The sequence below is a fragment of the Crinia signifera genome, chromosome 3 (assembly GCF_055691185.1).
Source record: "Crinia signifera chromosome 3, ASM5569118v1, whole genome shotgun sequence".
In the NCBI taxonomy this organism is placed as follows: Eukaryota; Metazoa; Chordata; class Amphibia; order Anura; family Myobatrachidae; genus Crinia; species Crinia signifera.
Genome location: NC_139219.1, coordinates 66,367,046 through 66,390,390, shown reverse-complemented (window position 1 = coordinate 66,390,390; position 23,345 = coordinate 66,367,046). Strand labels below are relative to the sequence as shown.

Genomic DNA, 23,345 nt, shown 5'->3' with positions numbered 1-23,345 from the left:
GTTCAGGTCCAGGAGACGGACAGACAGATTTTACCTCCTGATCTGGTAATTCTTTGGGCTATTACAACGCTGATCAGCAAGCAATAGACATCCATTTTGGTACAGGAAAGACTATGAATAAACAGAAACAAACAACAAAAAAAACCTATCCTCCTAACCCACCAATGGTCAGAAAGAAGCACAAGCTTGGATCTTCGATCACATCCACCACAATCCGTGAGGAAAAACATGGACCTGAAAATTATGAGGAACAGACCCAGTTCCTAACCCTTTCATTACAGACGGTCACAAATAAAATATACCCATGGGAATGAGAAACTATCAAAAATGATCGATTTCAAAATGTCACACCTTTAGTCATGGTCTCTGGTAGGCATTAACACAGTAAACATAAGAATTGGAGATGGATCAGATTTAGTATGTGTCTATGTGTGCACTGTTCCAATGGCTGATCTGGCCATCATACATATCTCACAGGAAGTCCTAAATTACACCTTACATCCAGAAGTACCAAGGGACAAAGCGACTAATATAGTCCAGGAAGGTGAAACCAATATATATCTTACATTTGAATGGTAAAATTATTAATTTACAGGTTTTATTTTCACATAAATGGTCGTTTTAGTTGTTTAATAGCAAAATTATCCAGTCTGGCACATATGTACAAGGAAATATAAAAGGGCGGTAAAAAACGACCAGAACACAGCAATACTACAAATGTGAGCTTCACGAAGCACTCTCATCCATATCTTTGTCAGGATCTTGTCCATCTTCATCATCATCCTCCTCGTCGTCATCATCATTTTTCTGCTGCTTCTTCCATAGTTTGGCCATGGCAAGCAGTTTAAGATTGGGCTGATTTGCAGCATCTTCAGGGAAGATGTAGTCATAGTATTCCTCCCATCCAGCATCAGACTAGTTAGAAAGAGTAAACAGTGTTACAATACAGAAACGTGTAGCTAGCTCATTTGCACAAACTCAGGATATCAACCAAGAACCAGAGAAATAAGTGAGACATGAGACAAATAGGGGCAGATGATTTAAGCCTTAACAAGTGATAAATGCAAGGGTGATAGAGATAAATGTCCAGCCAATCACGTTACAGGCTGTGTTTGAATAAAGTCAGCAAGGAGCTGATTGGCTGGACGTTTCTCTCTCTTTATCACCCTTCATACTTATCTCTTGTTAAGGTTTAATACATCTGCCCCAGGATGAGGTTTAATACATCTGCCCCAGGATGCTTCATTTCTCAGAGAGGTCTCCAGTTTCTAGTGAACAGTTGGCCTGCCGCTCACAAACACTGTTGCCAGTGGCAATGTGCTGTTACTATACTGCGTAATATTGTGATCACATGACAACTGGAAGTGGTAACATGCGTATGACTGAGGACACGGATGTGGCTATAATGCAATGCAATAAGTACTGTAAGGGTATAGGCAGAAGACTAGAAAGGTACAGTGTACTAAAGCCCTCAAAACAAGGGCATATAAGGAGAAATTGGTCATAATTCCACCCATATACAGATTTCTTACCCCATCCTCTGCTTGGAGTTTTCTCCTTTTCTTGACTCTCTCGGGCATGAGCTTAGCCACCCTCTCTTGGTTGGAGTCAGTACCAAACTCGTGCTCAAAGCTTCTCCACGACTCCAGCAACATCAATCTCTCCTCCTTCTCCTCGCAGTTCCTCAGAGTCTTATTTGCCTCCTCATAGATCTGTCTGCATTTACTCAGCGTGTCCTCGTGTCCAGTGGTCAGTTCAAACTGTGCAAAGCTTATCCAGACCTGTGAGAGCAAGAGGATAAACACTGTGTAATGGGCAAAGTGCTTAAGTAAGGTACATGGAATAATATATTCGCATAAAGCTACCTTCACTAAAAACATTGCAGTTCTATGGTATACGGACAAGCATTAATAGCGTGAGATGTCCCACCACTTGTGGGCAAAGCAACTCCATATAAAACACACTATGGTGTCCTTTCATGACATGGGGCAAAACTGAGCCTCAGAGGAATGATTTACATGCAGAAAATATACATACGCTATTCTACTTCTACATAACATGGCAATGAGAATCAGTCAACAAAACAGACACGTTTATGACATGAACAAATGTTATTATGTCAGACAGCTAGCCTACATAGTTACCATTCTGCCCATATTACAGCCTATCAGTGGGATACCTTAACATGCTGAGTTCTCTGTAGAAGTCTCCTGTACAGATTTCTCGTCTTCTCAAATTCTTCTTGTTCTATTTCAAAATCAATATAGGATTTCCAGAGGACCTGCGAGCGCGAGGAAAATAAATCCAAAACATGAACCAATGTCTACAGTCATTATACTAACATTACATTGGGCGACAGCTGCTGAATACCAAGAAGTCTCACACCGAATATACTCCCATGTTTAGAATGAATCTTCAGCAATACCATTGTACATCAATCTCTATTTAGAACTTGCAGCACCAGCCAAACTGAGGAAATAGTGATGGCTGCGCTATATAAAAGTATTTATGTGGGAGCAGGAAGTCAATTATTCTTGGCATTTATAAAATCGCCACAAGGATTCTGTTGCACTGTACAAGAATATAAGAAGAACAAGATACAGAAGTACACCCTAATAGACTGTGTACTACAGATAGCATAATTATGTACAGAGGGAGAGAGGAAGCGTACAATGCTCATATAAATTCAAAATCTTAAGTCGCTTCCAAAATTTATTTCGGAGGCAACAATCGCAAAAAGAAGCATAAACAAGATGCAAAAGGCCCAATTCAGAGACTGACATACTGTACTTCAGTCAGCAGATGAGCATCATGGCGAAGGTAGGTCAATAACTTATGAGCACAAAAAGTTGGTACATATATACAGTTCATATATATTATGCATGTGCAGAGAAAATCCTCGAGCTGGCCAGGGAAACTCTTACCTAGTCACTGAAGTCCAATACACTCCTGTCCAAAGAATCAAGTTTCATTGGTGGAAAGGCCAAATCAGTCTACACCAGTGATGTCAAACTCATGACCTTCCAGCTGTTTTAGAACTACATGTCCCAGCATGCCCTGCCACAGTTTTCGCAATCCATTATATAAAATCTGTGGCAGGGCATGCTGGGATGTATAGTTCCACAACAGTTGGAGGGCCATGAGTTTTACACCACTGGTCTACACTCATTGTGCAACAGAGAATGTATAACTACATTCCAGTCCCTCTGTTATGGTTTATTCATTCTTAAAACAACTAACAAACAAGCCACTTACTTCAGGCATATCAAGACGTGGCTGCCCAATAGCCAGCTCATACACCGCTCGAGCTCTTTCCGTATCACCGAGAATAGTTTCCAATTCTGCAAATTTAATCCACGTTGTACAATTTTCCGGGGCAAATTCCAAGAACTTTTCATACAGCTTTCTACATCGGTCAAATTCCCGAAGCTGCAACTCCAATTCTATGTAACCTTTAAACAGCTTGTGTTTGGGACATTTGCCAATAGACGTGCCCTAAATAAAAGAAGACCAATCAGAAATCAAATGAAGGGTTCTCCATTTTAGAAATTGACAAAATCTATCTATCATGTGAAGGAAATAGTCATGTCCTAATCTGCCACAACTTCTGCAATTGGGTGTCTAGAATGATCTTCACAGGGCCCGATATTTATGTGTGCCATCGTAGTAGGTACTCATAATAAATGAGTTGAACCAGATTCCTTTTAGGGACATGAAGGGAGTTTATGGCCTCCTAAGAAACCGCTGAGAACAGAGAGGAGATATCCCAGGGGAGCTCCCAGACTGACGAGTGAAAGACTTTCAGCTATGTATCTTGACCATGGAGGAACAGCATAAACATGCAATGGCTCTTTATGCCAAAACAGTAGCTTATCCATTCATTGGCAACATATTAAATAACAAACTGGATCAGAATGAGAGATCATCAAAATTATACTCGGGGATATTCGTTATCCCCCCCCCCCCTACTGCTATTAGATTGTGTCAGTTGGAACAATTCAATTTCACCCCATTCAAACAAGTATGCAGTGTGTGTGTGTGTGTGTGGTCCTGACTTTAGTACACAACTTCCTTAAGTGGCGAACGGATATGTGCCCTATATGGAGTTTGAGCATCATAACCAGGACTCTGTATGGGTTTAGCAGCTTTGTGCAGCTAAACATGGTACCGCGACAAACAATAGGCTTGGTCAGAGAGGTAATCATGATTTTTAGACGCCCACAAAAAAATTCCCCCTTATAGTTCAGACTACAGGTGGTGGGGAAGGTTTGGGTCAGGCTGTGGGGAGGAAGGGTTAGGCAGAGGTGTTAAGTTTAGGTTGCTGGGTATGGTGGTTAGAGATAGGCACTACCCGGGAAGGATAGGGTTAGGTTGCGAGGAGGGAGCAGGGGGAAGGCAAGTATACGTACCTGACCACTGTCAGGATTCCTCCATCAGGATGGCGGCATCAGTATTCCGAATGCCTACATCCCCACTGCTGGTCAGCTGTATATATCCCCCAGAGATCTACATCAGGCATTCCCAACTCCTGTCCTCAGGGCACACTAACACTGCAGGTGTTAATGATATCCAAGCTTCAACACAAATGGTTAAATAAAAAACTGAGGGACTAATTAAAGTCACCTGTGCTTAAGCATGGATATCACTTACCCTGGGCTGTTATTGTGCATTGAGGACTGAGGTTGGGAATGCCTGGTCTATATGATACCTATACCATTATAAAACCATGAATGAGCATGGCTTACATGGAAGAGAAATATCCCGCTATCCTAAGCGTTTGTTTTTTTAGTATTATGCAGGATATGTAACATAGAAAATAATTACTTTAAGTTAATGGACTTTATTTCCAAAGCCGCACTTTCTGGCAGGTTGGAGTGGGAGTCCAGAAAAAAACGCTAGGCCTGCCTAGAGCGGTTTAGGGGAGGGTGTGTAACTTCAGCCACAGGCTTGATATACAGTTTTCTCCAATCAGTCTCTGGCTGCTGTGGACCTGCTATGAGATGTCCAATGTCAAAAGTCATTCGATGGAGCGCGGTTGTAATGTGTTTTAGATATATTCGCATGGCAGACAAGTCAATTCGCAGCCATACACAACTATCCACACATGGGAGCACAGTCATTAGTTAGGTGGGATTTCACTCTGGTGGAATGGTGTCTAAATTGAATGCTGGCCGCTGGGAATTCATGGCTGTGCGATCAGATCTGAATTAGTCCCAATAAGGTGGTTCTATAGGCTACAGAACTATACTTGTTCATTGTTGAATGGATAATCTATTAGGTGTTTTAAAGGGGAACAGCCGCCACTCGAACTTACCAATGCTTTTCTAGCCATAGGAAGAGTTTTTTGTCTTATTTCAAACTGTGCGTACATCAGCCAGATTTTTGCAAAAGTGAACTGTAAAGCAAAGGGAAAATAAAACAAATGGCAATTAAAAAAAAGTATACATACATGTACCTTCCCATGGGCCACAATACATTACACACAACAATCCAGTACATATTAGTTCTCACCAAGTAAATGGATTTTCAACTATTAATACACCCATACAGATCCCCGAATCACAGCAGGAACAAAAACAAATATTTTTAGCACTTGCTATGTAGTTTTGTATTATGTTATTTTACAAAATGCATATGTTTGTACACAGTATATTTGCTTTGTTTGTATAATTCTGATCACTGTCTGTAAATTTTTCCAGTGCCCTGACATCACCGTCTGCCCTCTAGTACTGGCAAGATGTCACTTCCGCCCAGAAGTTCCACGATCCAAGAGGATGATGGACGGGAGATGCCTGAGCTTCTGTAGTGCGAGTATTTAAAATGCACATTTTATTTTAGTCCTGAAGACGGGCTTATGCCCGAAATGGCATAGACATAATAACTACACCTATAATGCAGATTCCTTATACTTAATATTAATAAACTTACAAATAATTATTTCAACTATTTGTGGACAAAAAGGAAACAAGGGGTAACACCAGGGTTGCCGACTTTATTATTCTCCTCTCCGGGAGAAGCCCGGAGAGGAGAGGTTCAGCAGCCGCTCAGGGGGCGGGGCTTCATAGTGACATCACTAAGCCCCGCCCCCATGGCGGTAAAACACATAATTCACGGATCTCCGTGGAGGGGGCGGGGCTAAAATGACGCGATTGTGCCGATTTAGCTCCGCCCCCTCCTCTGAGACCCGATGATTGCGGCATTTTAATGCCGCGATCCGGGGGACCGGGAGGGGGGTCCCGATTTTCGGGAGACTCCCGGAAATTCCGGGAGGGTCGGCAACCCTGAGTAACACTTCCGATCTTAAACATAAGCTCTATTTAATGTTATCATAAGAAATTATCAGAATATTTAGAAACCAATTATTAAGCAAGTTTACCACTTACACTTGTAATTAGAGATGTGCGGGTTCAGTTTTACTCTGTTCTCAAATCAGGATTGTATTGGCTATCGGCTGTCACATGTTTTGAATAGCCAATACGATCCCGATTTCAGAACAGTAAACAGTAAATTCGAACCCACATATCTCTACTTGTAAAACACTTTTTATATTTCCATTTTTGAATCTGGCACTTCCCTTTCTTGCTGCAGAATACCAGGAGCATAACTGCATGAGATATTTACCAACAGTCTATTGGTGCCGAAAGACTCCTGTACCCACTAAACATAAGCACCACTAACTATCTGTCAGTATAAATAGTGATTAGCTGTTTTTACCTTTTTGTGAGGAATTAGCTCTATGCAAGCCTGGTACACCTGTCTGGTTCTATCTGGATCCTGCAAACAATATAAATATAATCAAATGGGCTACATCAAATTGCTTTTTAAAGAGACTTGATAAAAACATGGACACAGACTTGTCTGTACCTTTGCCTCCAATTCCTCATACAACGCATAATTAATCCACAAGTATATATATCGTTTCCAGTGTCTTTTCTCTTCCGTGGGTGGGACATTCGCAATCGCTCGTTCATATACTTCCCGTACAGTGTCGGCATCTGTGTCACTTTCCACCAACCGTAAATAGTCAAACCAAGCATCATAATTATGGGGATTGGCCTGATAAAAGATCAAACGATTACATTGGTGAACACAAAGGAGGTGGCAAATTCTAATCCCAAAAATCGATTACTAAAATAAGTTATGCATTACATTTCATATACAGTGGGGTAAAAAACAAAACAAAAACATTGAATCATTCACCTTGACTTCTTCCTCGTATTGGAAGCGCCTCTTGTTCACAATGATGTCTTCAATACCTCGCCGGTCCCCGTATTTTTTTTCAAAAATAGTGTAGTTTTTGAACAGATCATGGGCTTGCTGCTTCGGGATTCTGTCTAAGGCATATTTATAGATGACACGCACTCTTTCTGACTAGATTAAACAAAAATAAACAAATATTGTTAAATAAGGCAAATGCTAAATTTATAAGCATTATATAAAGTCTATGAGGTCAATGTGATTAGCTCCAAAGTGTGCTGGGGAGATTTAGAATGAACAAAACCACTTTGCCAAGCATTACGGGAGGTGCAAATCATCCTATGAATATAAAGGAATAAAAATAAAAACAAAGAGGAAATCTTTTTAAAAGTTAAATTTTACCCTGTACTCATGATTACAATACAGTAAAAAACAAAATTAAATAGTGTGCACTCAAACAGCGTAACTTCTTTCCTGGCACCACTCTTTGTGCTACCACAGTTTTCTGTATACTCCAAGTTACCCTGAGTGGCACCCCCGCAAGTGAACTAAAAAATAGCGGGCAACAGGGGTCTAAAAATAAAAAGATTGACGACCCATCAAGAGTGTGCAGACAAATTCCCTACCCGTCCTCTCCCCATCATTTAATGTGAATAATATGCAAAGTGGGGGGAGCGTTGACTGATGCCATTACCCAGAGGCCTTTTAGCTCGGAGCAAAAATAAGCCACATAATGAGGCACATATATAAGCCTGGTAAAGTGATAACATGCCAACCAATGAACTCCTGTTCTTTATCACCTTCCACTTTATCAGGCTTAATACATCTGTTTTTGGAGAGGGTTGAAAAGGGGGGGGGGGGGGGGGGGGGTTCCTGATACTGGACCATGTGTCTCACAGGAGGACCAGCACAGTGTCACTCCTGAGGGACCTAGTAGAGGTGTAAGGGAATCCATTATCATAGGGACCCTAACTGGATCCTATGTCGTCCCCCCTGTTGATTTAATGGTGGCCTTTTTTGAGGCCACTGGGCGAGTCCCACATCAATGTTCAAATCTGGTCAATGCACAGTTTAGCATAAAATTCAATCAAAGTTCAGTAACCCGCACCAACCCACCTAGCACCCCCATCCCATACCCTAATCCTGGTAGAGCTCAATACAAACTCATCCCCAAAGGCTTAATATATCTTCCCCAATATTTAAAATGCAATATTACTGCATACCAGATGCATCTCAACAAGCGATACATGTTATTTATACACCCAGGAATGTATAGATAAAATGTGTCTTAGCAAGACAAACAAGCCTTAATTTCCATTAAAGAGAATAATGCTTACAAATGACAATCTGGCTAGTTAGATGTGTTGGTAATAGATAAGCTAATCGGGGTAGTATATGGTGATACAAAAATGCTGGGATTATGAACATGAGAACGGTGCCTCAAATGCCACAATTATCAGAATTAAGGTGCAGACAATTGCTTTCAGCCTGGACAGCGCTGATCACTAGTACTTGGTCCAGACGTTGCACTCAGGCCTCCCATGGTTGTGCAGCCCCACACCTCAGCACGGTGTGTATGGAGTCTACTGTGTGGGCTGCTTACTTAGCAGAGGCCTGCCACAGTCACCAAGCGACCATAAAGACCCACTGACTTTGCGACTTCTTCAAGGGGAAATTGAAGAAGAAAAAAAAAAAAAAGAAGGAGGTGGGATTGCCTTCCCTAGTTGGGAACATACACAGAAGATTGAGTACTTTAATACATCCAAATGCAACAATACTAACAAATAAGTAACTTGAGAGAATTCAATTAACCTGGCGACCAGATATTTTTGCCACAAGGGAGGAAGCAGAATCTGGTCGTGGGCCAGCATCTCTCTCACCCTACCCCACCCTGTCTCTTTCCTCTTTTTTGCTCTCTTCCCATCCCCTTTTCGCTCTCCTGTGCTCTCACCTACCCTGTCAGTCACCCTCTCACACCCCTGCTGTCCACCCCCCCCCCTTTCCTTACTCTCTTCCACCTGCCCCCTCTCTTTCTCTGTCTTACCTCTTCTCTATGGACCCATACATGGTACGTTTTATACTACGCAAGGCGATGCGCTCTCCGAGCATTGCAGGGTACAATAAGTATTAAATCTACTTAAAAACGGACGTTGTTGTAGCATATCGCATGCGTTCAGAACTAAATGTGATGCGATCTAAATAAAATGGTGCCCATCGCACCATGTATGGGCACCCTTAAACTTGTCTGGGTCCTACACTTTCTACCTAGCTCCTACATTTAAAAAAAAAAAAAAAAAAAGTTTGTCAAGCCCAGATTTGGACTCTCTATAATAGACCCTGTGCACATATATTGCCATTTTAGTTTGTTGTAGTGAGATTTGCTACAGATATATGTGTCATGTGTGTCAGCGAGAAATTTCCATACGGCTATATGCAAGTTCATTCTAGATCTTCAATGTAGATGTCATGTTTAACCATTGCCGAGGTGGTTGCTGCCATGAACAGAGGATACCAACAATGTGGTCATCGCTCTTCTGTATTTTAGTAGATGCACTGCATACTTGATGTCTTACATATTTGAAATCTGTTATTTGCTTGTTGGTATGCATTCAGACACTGTTAGACCGATTTAGCCCAAAACAACGCAAGGTGGCTTGATTGAATCCAGATTAGGGTCACGGCCACTAAGACCCCATACCCGACCACATGGGGGTCCGTGGGGCGCAAAAAGGGGTCCTGCCACTACACAAAGTGGGTCAGGGAAGCAAGAATCGGTATTGGAACTAAGGTGAACAATAGACGTATGGTGGAACAGAACACTACGACTGTATTTTGATTTTTTTATAATGTTTATACCTAATAAAGTTTCAATACCAGCGGTAGTCAGCATATAATGCTATACGGGGTTAGTTAATTGCAGAGTTTTATAGCATTATAACGTTCTGTTCCTATGCAACTGGAAAATTAAGTAAAAAGTCAACTCACTTCCTTTTGATTCTCCTCAAATTTGGCAAATGCAACAAAGAGATTCTCATCCATGTGATCCTCCCCATAAAACTCCACAGCTCGTTCGTAGACCTTCCTTGCATGAGCTATGTAGCCATGTTTGTCCTCAAAGCGAGCGTACTTAATCCAGTTCTTCACATCAGGATGTACAAGGACAAGTGCATGGGTGTTAAGGGAAATGTCAAAAATAGTTTGCAATATCTTATAGGTGTTTCTATGAACAGATATAATCCAGAGTCAGTATATGTGTACAGCGTAGGCTCATTTTGTAGCTTATGTAATTGTGAGATGTGGATGTGTGGGAATTACAGCAACCTGGTATCATCTGGTAAATTATTGCCACTTAAAAACTACAGGCAGGAAACTACAGGAAATCCCACATAATCCCCATGGTCTGAATGTCATCAACTGATTTTAAAATTAAGATGATGTCACTATCAGTCTACAAAATACGACATTGTCGACCTATTCTTTAAATATTTAAATTCATCTCCACACATTTTAGCAAGCATTCATAAGTTCGGAAAAAAGTTTGCCATCTCTATTGTGCACGAAATAGTCAGAAAAGCAAACGTTGCATTTTCTCCTATTATCTTCCTTGAGGTGATCTGAATAAGAAATACTTCACAGCATTTTATTTATAGCCTCAGTATTATTTTTACACTAACAAAGAGGTGCAAAGATCTTATCACCAATTGCCACATGACCCTAACCAGTGGAGTGGAAAGTAATTACGCAGGAAAACGTAAATATACGGATTCTCAATCAACTTTTCAAATGCTAAAATGATGGCTATATATCATCAAGTCAGTAGTTCTTCACTTACATAGTAACATAGTAATTATGAGTTCAACCTATCTAACTTGTAACTACTGACTTGAGTAAGTCATATCTCTAGGATTCCCTTAGAGGCCAAAAATGTATCAAGTTTTGATTGAAATTCATTAACAATAGTTGCTGTAACCACCCCCACCAGCAATGAGTTCCAGAACTTTACTGCTCTAATGGTGCAGAATCCTCTTCATTTAGTATGGAATTTCTCTTCCTCGAGCCTCAGTACATGCCCGCGTGTTCTAAGTTTACCCTAGTAATAAATTTATCAGTGCCCTCCTGCAGTATTTTTTTAAAGTTTGCCACATGCGTGACGAGCACTTTCTACTTCTATGTATAAGTTGAAAATGAATGTTTAATATCAATAAAACAGGGAATGTGTAAGCCTCAGAAAGGATATATCTTTCATAAATAGAGCGTGCTCTGTCCACCTCCTTGTACCGAAGCTCGAAGTTGATATAAGAATGCCACGCTTGTTCCTCCGGCTGCCACTCCATCCAGCGTTCAAACACTTGCCTTGTTCCTGCCACATTACCCAGCAGTTCCTCCATGTAGGTGTATTTATACCTAGAAATTAACATACAATGTTTAACCACGTGTCCTATACCAAAGGCTGGCTGAACGATCAATCATTATAGTGCATGGTTGTCTTTGGTTCACATACCAGAACTGGTTGGCCCTGGGAAGAATGGTAACGGCACGATCCCAAATATTCCGCGCATGGTTAATCTGGCGATTCTTCATCTCCATCTCTGCGTACTTCAGCCATAATGTAATATTCCTGTGATCCACATCTAATGCACGCTCGTATATAGACCGTGCCCTAGACAGACAAAAATCACATTAAACCTCCATTGATGCACAGACACATTCAAATCAAAAGATCAGAGCAAGTACTGAACATATGACGCAATATGAATCAAGTATAGTAAAGTAATGCAGTGTGTGTTAAACCTTACACAGAAATTATACTGTGTGGTACCAACAGACATGTAAATAAAGTGCCACTAGCACCAATGTTGCCTATCATTTGGACCATAAATTATTGTATTCTATACAGACCACCACTAGGGAGCTCAAGGCATATTGTTATACATGTGGATAACATGCTTCTTAATTATTCCAAGAGAGTATAGGGCAATAGTATTGTGATAATGGGTCCTAATTAGGGTGGCCAAGGATTTGGCCTCTAAAAAACGCCAGGATTTCAATCCCGGGACTGGAGTTTCCAATCCCGGGACTGGAGTTTCCAATCCCGGGACTGGAGTTTCCAATCCCGTGATTAGACTGCGCATGCGCAGTCTAAAGCCGGGCAGCATCTGAGCAAGGTGACAGGTCACGCTACGCAGGCCACACAGCGTGCTTCCGGCTTCCCGACACCACCCATATTCACTGCGCACCCACCTGCTGGATCGTGGCTTCGACCACCCGGCTACAAAACGCCTGCCCAGCTTCACCGCCCACCCTCCCGGCCACACCTCACCACACATGTAAATTAATATGCGGGCGGCCAAGGAGGGTTTTTCTTATTAGGGAAGCCAATCCCGGGATCGGGCATTTTTTATTCCGATTTCCGGGATTGAAAAAAATGCCCCGGAATTGGCATCCCTACTCCTAATATTGCACTATATAATAAACCATAATGGATGGTACAGTGAATCCTAGGATCCGGTTCTTAAGTCCAAAAAAGATTAGCAAGTACTAAAGATGTCATTAACACACAAGCTCATCCATAAATTACACTGTGTACACACCTCTGAACCTCTTTTAAACTTTCCTCCCATTGTGCATACTTTATCCAGTTACTAATAACAGTTCTGTTTTTTCTTATATTATCTTCAAAGGTCTGAAAAAGAAAAATAGAAGGAAAAGAAAAAGAATTAAAAACTTGTTCCAATTTGTGAATAGTAAGAAAGTTTATTGATGGATGGAGAACAGTGTTTAAAGGCGCACCAAAACTGAGTATAAATACATATTAACATGGAGATTTCTGTAGCAGGAGCCACAGGGACTGTACTATGTACCTGTTCTTACAGGGGCTCCGCTACTTTTGCAATTCAGACACAGAAAAATGAATTCAGCATTCTGAAATAGTGGCATCTGGGTATAAGCTGAAGGGCCAATCAGAATCCATCTTCTGTGACTACTGATTGGTCTTTCTGCACTGCTTTCCCTGTAGCATTACACAGCCAGACTTTCAGCAGAGGCTTTGATGAGATTCACTGAGAATAATGGCTGCACACAGTAATAGAATTGACAATTTACTAATATGTATATATTAGATGGTGGTGTAGGCTTAAAACCTAGACCAGGAGTCCTCAAGACCTAGCAATGGTCCACGTTTTCCAGATCACCTAGCTGGTGCACAGCTGTAGTCCTTACTAACTGTCACATTATCAAACATGATGCATTCATTCCTACTATATATATCCACAGGTTGCCTGAAAAACATAAACTGTTGATAGATCTTGAGGACAATTTTGGCCATCCTTGACCTAGACTATTTAAAAAGGACATCACCATGGCCCTTATTCTGATTGGTGCGGCCGGATCCGAATATGCGGCCAGGACCGTGCGTGCGAAACCCCGCCTTCCATACGGATCGCCAACTCCGTCCGTACGCGGTAACAAGCTGGCCTAACGGACCGCACGTGTATTTTTCATGGAATACGCCTCCTCCATCTAAGGGAACCTCCCCCATCATTCGATGGTCGCAGACCATCGAATGCAGGACCGAGTGGTCCACCAGCTCCCGCAACCTCAGACCACACGGACATTTTTACGTGCAAAAGCAGGGATCTGGGCGGGCAGCTGACATCCGGGGATGTCATATGGCCGCCCCCTACACGAGCGTCACGGCCGCATTACCATACGTACGCCCAGCGTTTGCATGGGAACGCCCATGAAACGCGGGGCGTATGCATATGGTAATGAGCCCAAATAGCCCTTCACGCCCCTCTCCACCCCCTGGTCGGAGTGTTCACATTTCATGCGGGATTTGGCCGTACGCCCCGCTCGCACATGCGCAGAGACGCCTCTGCACATGCGCGGACACAAAACATCGGCGGCACGACCGCACGCGGATATTACCGCACCAACCAGAATAAGGGCCCATGAGACAACACCTGTATGATAAACAAGACTTGTCATTATATTGTGTATTATAATCTGTATTATAAATCAAGCTTAATAAATATATTTAATAAGCTTGATTATACATATTTATAAAACTAGCCTCCAAACTTTCAAGTGTTCCCTGAAAACTCACCACTTCAGGCAAGCCTATCATATTTAAGTTCTATACGCATAACCCTCTGAGGCACTTTTTAGTATATAGCTTCCCCTTTGAACCTACAAACTATGCTATTACTGGTGCCTGTCCTTGTATTTCCCTCCTATGTTCCTATAGATTGTAAGCTTGCAGCAGGGCTCTCCTACCTCCAAGTCTGTCTGTTTTTACTCAGTTTTTTTTTATCACTGTCAACTATTGTAAAGCGCAATGGAATCTGCTGCGCTATATAACAAACTGTAAATAAATAAAAAATTAAATTAAAAAACAGTACGCTATTTTTAAACCAAGGCTTTTCTCAATGATATCCCTTAAGTGTTTTATAAAAGGGGAAGGACATCCCAGACTTGGAAGGCAGAATCAGTCAGTGTACAACCACATCAAATATGGAACTTAAAGCATATTACAAAGGTTGCATTGGTAACAATCTACACAGTACTTACCTTTCTTTTCCTTAATTTGTAGTCATTAAGTTCCTCTTCATCTGTGATCTTTTGTTTGGGAGGAGGAGGAAGCAGCTCGAGCTCTCTCTCCTTGGCCTCTCTCAGCAGCTGCTCAGCTGTTATCTGCACCTCAGCCGGGGCTTTATTTTTCACCTAGGAAGAGCGAGATGAAGTGTTATCAGTGACACATCTACACATTTCAATGGAAATATTCACATTTATTTGTATCATAATCTAGCCACATAAACTCACAAAAAATATCACTTATTCCTATTCAAAATAATCCTGACATAGGCACATGCAGTTTAAGAAGGATTAACCATAGAACATTAAAAACTCCTCGATGGAATGGAGACATTACTCTGCTGCACAGCAAGTTGACAATACAGTACATCAAAGCATCCGACACCCCATAGGAAACTGCACTTGCATTAGTAACGTTCTCCTCGGAAGATGGTCATTTTCTATAGACAAGTAGTTTGCCAGGACATGAAAGTATACTGTAGATCCAGTTTACTATAAGGAGTACCTGTTGTCAATACATAAACAGCAGCAACGCAGGCCAAAAGCAGAACAAACTCACATTAGTATGGTGACCCACTGCAATGCAACTACAATCACTGAGAATAATTCTATGCCCTGAACACTCTGGCATAGCGGTATGTAACATCTGCCAGTAGACATTTATGGCAAAATGGCTCCCACTTACATGTACAAGTAATCTTTCCCTGTACTTACAGCCCCACTGTGACAGCTGTTATTAATAAAGAATGCAACCAATTACTAGGCTCCTCAAATGCCTATATGTTGGAAGAATTAACATGAGCTCGCTCAGAAGATGCACGGCACTGTGTATGGATCATATTCATAGATTTTCCAGCACTTACTGCTTACACGTTCCAAAGTATTTGGCTACCAGCAAGGTAATTATATAGATGAGAAGCTCAGGTTGTGTAATAAGGCGTAAACAGCTGTAGTTTATGTCCTTATGTTGGTAGGGAAGCATGAAAGCAATGCCTGCAGATGAGAGGTGGCTTTCCAGCTAGGGATGAACGGCTCAGCAAGACCTACTTAATCATAGCTGCCAGCACCTTATAATGAATTACCAGATATTTCTACAACACCAATGACATAGATCAGGACAGGCCAACCTGTGGCTCTCCAGATGTTGTGAAACTACAAATCCCAGCATGCCTTGTCACTGTTTTAACACTCCCTTATAGCAAAACTGTGGCAAGGCATAATGGGATTTGTAGTTTGACAACATATGGAGAGCCACAGGTTGGACAGGCCTGTCATAGATGGTCAGCACGCAGTCAGGGAAATAGTATGGGCGCTGAGGGGGTACAGGTCCTGGGACAGAGAGGGTCCTTGTTGCTGAACTGTGCCACCATCTACTACATGCATTCCCTTCACAGAGCCACCCCTCAGCACTAACCTTGGCCACTTTGGGGATCCGCTGCTTGCCAGCCGCCGTGGACGCCATGATTGCCCCCTCACCGCTCACCCCAACAAGCAGCAGCAGCACCAGCGGGCCAAGCAGCAGGCGCACACGGAAACGTCACGCCAAAGCCACGCCCACCAGGACGTACGACGTAGAGCAGCGCGTGACCCCACCCCCCAACATTGTTTTTTTTTTTTTACGTTCTGCACACTAGAGATCTATGTGTCCCAGAGTATCATGTCTGCGTGATAGCGGCCATGTCTGTGACATACTCATTGTACTCCGAGGAATTTACATGTTTTCTCTATAGTGGATATCACAACCGGCTGCATGTCGGCCATGTTCCCGGATACCAAAATAAAGGCAGAGGCCGGCCCTGAGTTTCCATAGCAACCAAACACAGCGTCCTCCTGTTCTTTATCATTAGGATTTTTTTTCTAATTACCCGGCACAGGGGAGACGCGCAGGTATAACAGGTGAGCAGCACTTTTGGAGATGGAAAATATATCTATATTATATCTATCTATCTATCTATCTATCTATCTATCTATCTATCTATCTATCTATCTATCTATCTCATTCTACCAAATGAAAAGTGTAGGCTGTGTGTAACACTGGAAATCATGGCATAATGCAGACTGCATTACCACACTCCTGCTCATTTCACCAAGTGTATGAGATGTGGGAAATGCGGTTTAGCGCTACTCTGCATAGTAAATAATGCCTTAAAATGCATTTCTGTAATATTAAACAAAACTAGGAGGACTGATACTGTAAGGATAAATGTGTAGCCCCTCGACCTGGTGGCCCCTTAGGTACCAGTGAGAATGTAAATTAACCCTACACACCAAACACACGGTGGCGAGTCAAGAAACATTCTGATTTATTAAGAGTTTAACAGTAGGTTAAAAGACATGATACATGGGTGTATGCAAGTGCATATTACATTCTGATTGGTCTGTTAGGTTGCAGGCCAAATTCTACAGGGGGGGGCATACAAAATATCATACACAAAGAAAATGAGTAACAAGGGGGGTTTTCGATTATAGAGGAGTTTAAGCATGAACACACTGCATAGCAATTCCAAAGGGGGGGTTAAAAGTAGAAGCTCAGTGAGGAAGTGATAAGACACACAGACTTATTATTCTGTAACCTTGAAATGTAGCTATAGAGAAACAGTCTACTGAAAATGAGAGCATTCTACGTGCAAATTCTTATATGCGACATGGGTTCTAGATTTAACCCTTCAATCCCCTCTTAGAATCATGAATTTAGATGATATGATTCTTCTTACGGAATTCCTTATTTCTGTGCTTAGCGAGATATTGTTTGTAGCCTTCAGGGGAATTTGCGTGTGCAGGGGCAATGGATTCATACATAAGAGTATTTTCAATACCTTTGGTAGCAAGTTTTCTACAACATGGTATAATGCAAAAAACGACAATACAGATAATAGTAAGAATAATCAATATATAGATTGCTAATTGAACAAGGGCCTGTTCTATACCATTTGGGTGACCATTTTTATTACATCCCTATGTCCATCGTTTGGAGACACAGGGGTTAATGGTGCAAAAGTCTATCTGGTAGGCGGCTACTTCGGTGCTGAAAAAATTGTACCAGAAAATGTATACGCCTGCCTTTTCAGTCATGTCCACTTCAGTTTTTGTGCAAAGGTATCTGGCAAACAAGAATCAATAGAATAATATACGTTATCCACCATCGTCCAGAATTCTAGAATGACCTCATCTGCTGGTGAGTCGTCTTCTCCATCATGTAGGAGGTTAGGGCTGTCTGCCCCCATTAGTACCTCGCCTTGATCTGTTCTCTATCTGGGACGTTACTCGGGATTCTCTTTACCCTGGATGCGTGTATCCACACTGGACTCTCTTCTGTAAGGACAGCCGTCCTGGTTACTGCTACGATCTCTGTCTCTGGACCGTGGGTGAAATCTCCTGGACCTTTATTCCTGGGGAGAACCTTCACAACGACCTTGTCTCCGACCTGGAAAGGATGTGTTGATTCCTGTGGATTAAAAAGATTTTTACAAATAACACTATGTTCAATTTCACTAAGTCTGGTGATGAGGGACCTAACATACTCTTCTCTAATCTGTTCTAGGTCTCCCTCCTGGACTACTAATGGTTTCTTAGCCCAGGGCGTGGGGAAAGGTCTTCCTATTAAAATTTCAAAGGGTGAATAACCCAGAGTCTGTTGGGGGGGTCATTCTAATTTCTGCTAGGACTATGGGGAGGGTTTGTTTCCATTTATTAAATATTCCTCCTGTTGCTTTCCTAAGTTTGTCCTTTTAAAGTCCTATTTATTTTTTCCACTATCCCTGAACTTTGAGAATGATAAGGAATGTGAAATTTCCTCTCTATTTGAAATGCTTTCACTAAAGCTTGTGTGATTTTTTTTGCTGTAAAGGCAGTGCCTTTGTCGCTATCTATTTGGAGCGGGCATCCCCATCTAGGGATGATTTCTTGTGTTAGTATGCGTGCAACTGTTTTTGCATCTGTGATGTAAAAATCTTTGTTTAAAAGCATAGCTGTGGTGTTTTTGCTATAATGTCCTACCCCATGATAGTGAGCAATGAACAATGGGGCGCTTGATTGTGGTATGCATGGTCTCCCCTCTTTGCAGATCAATCCTGTTATAGGATTTTTCTGCAATATTGGAAATAACCAGTCATCCAAGTCTTTTTTGTGATGCTGAGCTTTGTAGTTCAGTGATCAGGTTTATCTTTCTATATTTGGCAAGCTCTTGTGAGCGCTATGAGTTCTGCAGCTTGTGCTGATTGATATGGGATGGGTCTCGCTTCTAAAATGTCATTTGGGAGGCGTACCACTGCGTAGCCTGCCTGATATGTCGAGTCATTGGGTCTACTACAAGAACCATCCACAAATACATGGTCAGAACCTGGTATTGGTACAAGGGAAATGTCAAGTCTAGGGGAGGTCTCTGACTCTATTGATGCAGAACAGTCATGATCGTCAGGAATGTCATCCTGGGAGCCCTTTAGTCCTAAAAGTGCATTAAGAATGGGTGCGGGGCCTGAGGATGCGTTTGCATATTTAATGGTGAGTGAGGGGCTTCCTAGCAACAGAACCTCATCTCCACTAAGACGCTGGGCTGACATGTTGTGTGTGTAGCCCTTTAAGTAATGCTACAACATTATGTGTGGTATGGAGAACAGTGGGTGAGCCTAGGATGAGTGTGGTTGCCATCTCAGCTACCATTGCACAGGCCGCCAGTGCCCAAAGACAGGCAGGCATACCTTGGACCGACACCGGCATCACTTTGGAAAAGAATGCCACGGGGCGCAGCTTACCTCCATATTTTTGTGTCAGCACACCCGCGATGGTTTTACATTTTGTCCCTTGCATATAAATGAAATGGTTGTACATAGTTTGGGAGGGTCAATGCCAGACTTTTCATCAACATACATTTTTAAGGCTTTCATATGCATTTAACATTTCTTGTGACCATTGTATCTGTTTAGGTTTGTCATTGAGTGTGGCTTGTCTCAAAATGTTATCATAGTAGGAACAGTCAGGAATCCACTGTCTGCAATAATAGTGTTTGGGCGGACCAGACCCAGTACAGACTGTATGCGTTGTGGGCTGACTTTCCTTTCCCTTTTTGTCAAGACAAAACCTAAATAATCAACATTCTTTTTGCACCATTGCATTTTTGCTTTTTGACACTTTGTGCCCACATTCACAGAGCCAGTTTAACAGTGATATACCATCCTCTCGGCATGCCTCCTTTGTTGAACTACAGATAAGCAGATCATCTGCATACTGTAGCAGGACTGAACCATAGGGGGGGTGCCAGGGGGGTTGTGGCTTGGAGCACGATGCTGTACACAACAGGGGAGTCAATATACTCCTGCATCATGTTAACTGCTGGCCTCAAAAGAAAATGCAAATAACAGTTGTGTCTGGGTGTCCACAGATATGCTAAAAAATATATTTTTCAAATCGGTTACTGAGAAGTAGGCGGCATCTACAGGGATGGCTGAGATGAGTGAGTTTATATCAGGTACAATGGGTGCAATGGGAACAATTAATTGGTTTATTGCTCTGAGGTCCTGTTGACCATATCTGAGGATTTACAGTGTCTAATTCTGTGTTTGAGTCAGAACTGTCAGTCATGAGCAAGTGTGGTGATGAAACATCGATTCCCTTTCCTGCTTCTGGTGGACTGATTGTGATTTCCAGCACAGAGAGAAGATCTCTGCCTAGCAAATTGATTGGGCAGTCAGGTATTACAGTAAATTCATGTTTTCCTATGTCATGGCCCTTTAAGGTCTGTCCCTGCCAGTCAATCTGAAATCTGGGGTTGTCTCTAGGTCTGGGTTGGCTGGGCTGCATGGGGTTACTGACCTGTCGGGGTTTGTTTGAAGGGAACGGACAGTCTCTAGCCCAATGGCTATCCCTTTCACAGTTATAGCAGCTTGTCTGCCTGTTGGGTGGGGGTCCCGCAGGAGCCCTCTGAGGTAGCCTGTCTCTAGGAGGACGGAATGGTTTATTCTGTCTCCTAGGATTGTTTTGATTTTGGAAGCGTGTGAACGGGGTATGTGATGGTGTGACAGTGTTTCTTTTAACTTCAAAACAACCTGCTGCTTCCTTTTCATACAAATGTTTTTTTAAAATCCTTCACTGTATCAGAGGTTCAAGTTGAAACACTCTGCTTCACAGCGAGGATATATATATATATCGGCAGCAGATTATTAATGAAAGTAGAAACAAGTAAATTATCATTATGCAGAAGCGGCAGACCTGCTTCCTCGGTCCCGCACTTCTTGAATCTTTTCCAGAAATTTGTCACTATTTCTGTTTACAACTTACAGCTATGGGGAGAGATGAGCGTGCTTTAAACACTTCATTCATATGTGCAGCAAGTTGATCCCACATAGCATCTATGCCTTCTTGTCTATTAAGTGGGTAACCTACAGTTGTTTGTGTGACTGAGGGTACACTGATAAGTGGAACTTTTTCCCAGTCTCATTTATTGTAATGGTCAATTATATCATTAACAATGAGTCTCATATCTCCTTGGGTAAAACTGCGTCCTTTGCATGCTTTCTTTAAATATATTATACATCCTATTGGTGTTATTATTGTTTTGGGACAATTTTTAATTATCCTATCTATCCCGCTAAATTGTCTACTCAAGAGTTAATAAAATAGTAATTTGTGGGGGAGACACGGGCAACATATTCTTTACATGTCTCTCCTGGTAAAAGCGGGGAATATTCTGTTTCTTTACTCTAATATAATCCCATAATATAACAGTATGTCAGTCAATATGGTCACAATAATATCTGTCACAAGTCAAGTCGCAATTGTACTTAAAATTACTTTAAACAAAATGACATTCAGTAGCCAAATCACTTTGCAAATCTACTTAGAATCGCTCTACACAGTAATGACACTCAGCGGCCGCACACTTACCAACTGTCCACTGAGTATCCTTAATACAAAAATATGCAGTACAATTGTATATAAGACAGACAGAACACTTCAGCGTACGTGCACTTACCATCCGTTCACTGAGTGTTTAAACAAATACACAGTTGCAACATTAACAGACAAACATGTACATACATATATTTAGGCGATCAGATCGAGGAGGCTTTCTCTGTGAACCCCTGGTTCAATTGCGGTATCCCGGATACCTGTTTCGTAATCTCAAGTCCCGGACTTGAATTACCTTTACGTGGACCCCAGGTCCTTTTTTATGACATGGACCGCTGGTCCTTGTATCCCTGATACATTTATGGCGTCATAAATTTCCTTACATACAATTACGTAATATTAAGTCCCGGACTTAAATATTACCTTGTCACGTGTTCCCGGAACACGGAGTGAGTTCAGATCCAGTAGATGGTCGCAATCCCTTAGCGGAAAAAGACAGACAAGTAATTCTCTATCTTACCGATCAGGGGACGATCGTCTGGACCCCGGACTGGCCCCCAAATTGTAAGGATAAATGTGTAGCCCCTCGACCTGGTGGCCCCTTAGGTACCAGTGAGAATGTAAATTAACCCTACACACCAAACACACGGTGGCGAGTCAAGAAACATTCTGATTTATTAAGAGTTTAACAGTAGGTTAAAAGACATGATACATGGGTGTATGCAAGTGCATATTACATTCTGATTGGTCTGTTAGGTTGCAGGCCAAATTCTACAGGGGGGGGGCATACAAAATATCATACACAAAGAAAATGAGTAACAAGGGGGGTTTTCGATTATAGAGGAGTTTAAGCATGAACACACTGCATAGCAATTCCAAAGGGGGGGTTAAAAGTAGAAGCTCAGTGAGGAAGTGATAAGACACACAGACTTATTATTCTGTAACCTTGAAATGTAGCTATAGAGAAACAGTCTACTGAAAATGAGAGCATTCTACGTGCAAATTCTTATATGCGACATGGGTTCTAGATTTAACCCTTCAGATACATCCACTGCATACTATGTAAAGGGAATGGTTAGAAACCGGACCAGACTCCGGAACGCCAGACCAGGCAGGCTGCATTCATCAATCTCTGTCATTATCCTATTTCTGTGGTGCCTAGCCAGCATACTTGCCTACCTGACCCTCTCCATGCGGGAGAAAATGCTCTGTTCCTGGACTTCCCTGTTAATGTATGATTGCCAGCACCTGTGGGGAGCTAGGTAAAGGTGTTTCAACACAGGTGCTGGCAATCATACATTACCAAGGAAGTCCAGGAGCAGAGCATTTTCTCCCGCATGGGGATGTCGGTCGGGTGGGTTACCAGTGACACCTGTCACCAGAGAGACAAGGAGGGAGAGATTACAACCTTGTTTTATGGTCAGGGGATGTAGTAAAAACCAGAACAGTATATAAAGTGATAAGCACAAATCCTTACAGGTGCACTATGTTCTTAGGAAAAAGAAAATTATTCCAACTAACATATACATATATTTTATAGAATCATTGGTAATATCATATCAATAATCGATGGCGAGTGTCAAAAGGGACAATAGCAATCAATCTAGGGAGTCCGAAGCAACTCCCTATTTTCACAAGCGTTCCAATCCAATATCCCCAACAACAATGTACAGTATAAAAATTGCAAAATGGTCAAGGTGCAAATGAAGATG

The 23,345-nt window shown here is 42.0% G+C and overlaps 2 protein-coding genes across 5 annotated transcripts in view; one reads left to right on the top strand and one right to left on the bottom strand.

Moving 5' to 3' along the window:
* Positions 1-408: 408 nt before the first annotated feature.
* CRNKL1 (crooked neck pre-mRNA splicing factor 1) lies at positions 409-16,360 on the bottom strand. The gene is made up of 14 exons (XM_083175930.1): positions 16,205-16,360; positions 14,767-14,919; positions 12,789-12,880; positions 11,699-11,857; positions 11,435-11,601; positions 10,183-10,361; positions 7,201-7,371; positions 6,865-7,056; positions 6,715-6,774; positions 5,315-5,395; positions 3,256-3,495; positions 2,180-2,281; positions 1,533-1,781; positions 409-915 (listed from the first exon to the last, which is right to left on the bottom strand). Exons 1-14 carry the CDS (start codon positions 16,250-16,252, stop codon positions 727-729), a joined length of 2,082 nt encoding a protein of 693 aa, XP_083032056.1. The 5' UTR covers positions 16,253-16,360; the 3' UTR covers positions 409-726.
* Positions 16,361-16,421: 61 nt separating this feature from the next.
* CFAP61 (cilia and flagella associated protein 61) overlaps positions 16,422-23,345 on the top strand; it is a 256,250-nt gene continuing 249,326 nt past the window's right edge. For all 4 annotated transcript variants that reach the window (XM_083175929.1, XM_083175928.1, XM_083175927.1 and 1 more), the window contains exon 1: positions 16,422-16,686. The gene's annotated coding sequence lies outside the window, so the exon portion shown is untranslated. The remainder of the gene's footprint in view (positions 16,687-23,345) is intronic.